This window comes from Canis lupus, chromosome X (assembly GCF_003254725.2).
Source record: "Canis lupus dingo isolate Sandy chromosome X, ASM325472v2, whole genome shotgun sequence".
In the NCBI taxonomy this organism is placed as follows: domain Eukaryota; kingdom Metazoa; phylum Chordata; class Mammalia; order Carnivora; family Canidae; genus Canis; species Canis lupus.
In genome coordinates this window covers 57,654,055-57,658,050 of record NC_064281.1, presented here as the reverse complement: position 1 = coordinate 57,658,050, position 3,996 = coordinate 57,654,055, and the positions used below count along the sequence as shown (strand labels likewise).

The 3,996-nt window shown below is 41.9% G+C and overlaps 1 protein-coding gene across 1 annotated transcript; it reads right to left on the bottom strand.

Moving 5' to 3' along the window:
• Positions 1 to 2,240: 2,240 nt before the first annotated feature.
• On the bottom strand, positions 2,241 to 3,112 carry LOC118353274 (akirin-1). Its single transcript, XM_035710319.2, is given in 2 exon segments — positions 2,241 to 2,726; positions 2,729 to 3,112. Coding segments are annotated over 2 exon segments (576 nt in total). The 5' UTR covers positions 3,045 to 3,112; the 3' UTR covers positions 2,241 to 2,466.
• Positions 3,113 to 3,996: the final 884 nt, after the last annotated feature.

Below are 3,996 nucleotides of genomic sequence, written 5' to 3'. Positions count from 1 at the left end.
GTTTCTTTACCTTCGAGGAGAAAAACTGGGGAGCAGGATGGTGAAGGAAAACATTTCTTTTTATCCTTCTATTTTGTTTGAATTTTCTGGACATATGCATGTATTTATTTTATTATTAAAATATTATCTTTGGGGATGCCTGGGTGGCTCAGCAGTTGAGCATCTGTCTTTGGCTCAGGGCGTGATCCCAGAGTCTGGGATCAAGTCCCACACCAGGCTTCCTGCAAAAAGCCTACTTCTCCCTCTGCCTATGTCTCTGCCTCTCTCTCTCTCTCTCTCTCTCTGTGTGTGTGTGTGTGTGTGTGTGTGTGTGTGTGTGTGTGTGTCTCATGAGTAAATAAACAAATCCTTTTAAAAAACACTATCTTTGAGTGGCTGGGAAGATGGCAGACGTTAGCATGCCCAACTAAAGCAGCTGACCATCTTTCAAAATAAGAAGAGGGTCCTGCTTGGAGAAACTAACAAGGAGAAGCTCTCATGATACTACAAAAATATTGCTCTGGGATTCAAGATGCCATTGACAAGAAATGCCCCTTTCCTAATAATGTCTCCATCCAAGGGCAGATTCTATCTTGTGTGGTGATCAAAGTGAAGATACACAGGACCATTGTCATCTGCCAAGATTACCTCCACTACATCCAAAAGTACAACTGCTTCAAAAAATGCCATAAGAACATGTCCTTGCACCTGTCCCCCTGCTTCAGGGATGTCAACATTGGCAACGTTGTCACAGTGGGTGAGTGCCAGCCCTTGAGAGAGATTGTGTGTTTCAATATGCTCAAGGTCACCAAGACTACTGGCACCAAAAAGCAGCTCCAGAGTTCTGAGACCTGACATCTGCCCACACTTCCAAACAAAATAAAGTTATTTTCCCTGTCAAAAAAATACTGTTATTGGAATTTTTTAAGAAGGCAAGGTAAACAAATAGCTTAAGTATTTTATTCGTTTGCAACTAAGCTTGTTAACACTATATAATGAAAATGTACAAAGAATAATGTTGCAGTTTTTGGTTAGATTTAAGTCAAAGACATTCATTAATAAGGAATCTTTGAATATGAATATTCCGAAATTTCTCTAAGCCATCTGATCAGAACTGTCTCTGAATATTACCTTACTTTGGAAGGTACTGGCATACATTTGAATTAAACTCAGAATTTTTCAAAATAAGCCCTAATTAATAAAACTATTCTATATTCAAACTAAAACAATTTTAATAGAACTTTCCTTTCCAGAAACAATAATAAAGGAAACAGGACATTTTGTAAAATGTGGTCCTGAACAAGTCACAGTAAAAAATAAATGTATACTTAAACTTCCACCTCCTCAAAACAGAGGCTACTTTCTGTTCCACAGCCTTGGAAACAAGGTGAAGAACATTCTGTAAGCAACTTTGGGCAGGGGGTTGCCAAAACAAAGCTCAAGCAGTTGAACATGGTCACTTTTTAAAAAGAATTTGGGGGAGCCTGACCAAAGGATCCAAATTCTGTTTTTAATAACCGATACAAAGATGAAGTGGCTCCTCACAAGTAGCAGCGCCATCAGGGGCTGGCCCCGCCCCTTGCTCACCTATGTTGCGCTCCCAAGCAAACTCTGATGCTCCTGCTTCAGGGCAGACTTTTTCCTTTTTTTTTTTTTTTTTTCAGACTTTTTCTTTTTAGAGGTTCAGTGTCCAGGGAGCTCTCTGTGTGAATGAGGTGAGCACAGACTCCACGTGGGTATTTTAAGGCTTGGAGTCAAAGTATTTTTCAACACAGCTAGGCAGTCCATGTGTCAAATGGCCTGTCTCCAGTTTGTCCTAATTCCTCACCACGCATTTGTAGACCTAGGACCACAGACCTTTGCTATGTCATCATAATCACATCTAATGTCCATCCTAACTTATGATTCATATTCTGTACCTGGAAACAGTCCCTGTATTTAACAATAATACCTACACATAAAACAATCCACCTTATATGGATTACAAAACTTATATGGTCACAAAACATTAATGATCTTCTGTAGACCAAGCAAATATTTTTAACCATAATTGTCGTGCATCAAATTCACAGCCAGAATCCCCAAGATCAAAAAAATTTGCACAATACAAATAATAACTTAAAATACACACACATATATATACACACACTCTCACACACACTTCTTACAGAACTGTGCTTGGGGAAACTCCATTTGTTGAGTGCCACTGAGAGCATATTTTACTAAACTGCTGCTCCAGGTATTTTTGTTTGGAAAATCTATCACAGTAGGGCACAGCTGTTTTTTGGATGAGGAGAAAAGAAAGATATGCTTGTGGCAACCAGAAAGTTTTAAGGTCTTTCAAGTTGTATAAAATGGACCTGCAGAAACGTTTAAGTGTTCCAGGATGCAAAGTTGGAGCTGAAATGTGATAACAAACCAGTTGCAAAAGGTGTATAGCAGCCATCTCTTGAGGTCAAACCTGGTACCCAGATATGCAAGAAAGCTTCAGGACATGTAGCTTGTTGGCCTTGTCCCATATCGTCGCATAATCTGATCATGTGTGAGTTTCACAAAAGATTCATATTGTTCTGCTAGTTTGGTATTGAGGATTTGCTCATACTTCTCCTGAATTTTATCTTCACAGTCTTTTAAGGGACGCTCACATATTATTCCAATTTTTCGGAGGGTAAAGGTGAGCTGGTCCTTCTTCATCCAGGAGGAACCTGGAGAACTAGGTGCTGTGAGTGCTGAGGAATGAAGCTGACTTCTGAAGTACAAGCTTCACTCTGATTAAGAACAACTTCTAAATGTCTCCACCTCTGATAACGACCATATTCTTGTTTTATGTTCTGAAAGATTTGTTCCGGGGTCAGAAGGCGCCCCTCGCTGCCGGGCGGGGCGCGCTGCGGCAGAGCCGGCGGCGGGGGCTGCGTCTGGAGCAGCGGCGGCGGCTCTGCGTCCCGGGGCCTGAGACCCAGAGTGGGGCCCGGCAGGGGGGCGCAGCGCCGCCGCTTTGGGGAACTGGGGCTCAGCAGCGCCGCCTCGAACTCCATGGGCCGCTTCAACGTCCCCCCACACGCCATGCCGCCGCCGGGCCGGGGACCGGGAGCAGACGCGGAGGCAGCCGCGGCCCAACCTCTGGCTCCTCAGCGGGGCTCCTGTTATTGGAAGTTTATCTGGGCATTGAATTATAGTTCTTTTGTTTCTCCTTCGTATTTTTCTGCATTTCAAAACCCAACAAATAGTTTTTAAAGAATAATATATGCAAAATTTCCTGCAAGTTTGGTCTACTAAAAGCAGCCCCATGGGGAAAAAGAATTTCAGGTGGAATTATTTGTATTGCCCTAGAGGTTGGTTCCTGGATGCTTTTTCTCTTTTTGCTTAAGTGAAGGGGCAAAAAATTATTAAGGTGTCAGGTTTCTCAAGTTTTTTCTCTCCCTCAAGGAAGTAAAAAGATGGAATCTTTCCAGTTTATCAGCCTCATTCAGGAGACTAATATCCTACCAAGTGAATTCTTAGACATTTTGCAATGCAGAAATAGAAAAATAAACTGAGGAAGACAGTATATCAAAGGTGGGCAAACAAGATGAAGTATGTAAAGAGAGAAGCAAAACTAACCTACATTATAAAGAACCAGAAGATACTGGGGAGAAAGGGGGGGGTGGAAACAAGAATATTTGAAGGCATCTTTGCAGATGAGAGGCCCCAGACATGTTAGGGTGGGGCGTGCAAGAAAATTGAAGAGGGCAGCCCAGGTGGCTCAATGGTTTAGCCCTGCCTTCAGCCCAGGGCATGATTCTGGAGACCCGGGATCGAGTCCCACATCAGGCTCCCTGCATGGAGCCTGCTTCTCCCTCTGTCTGTGTCTCTGCCTCTCTCTCTGTGTGTGTCTCTCATGAATGAATAAATAAAATCTTTTTAAAAAAAGAAAATTGAAAATAAAAAATAAAAAAATAAAAATAAATAAAAAAAAGAAAATTGAAAAGAGAGAGGATATATAAAGTATTGATGAAATGTCCACAATAGCCAAAATAT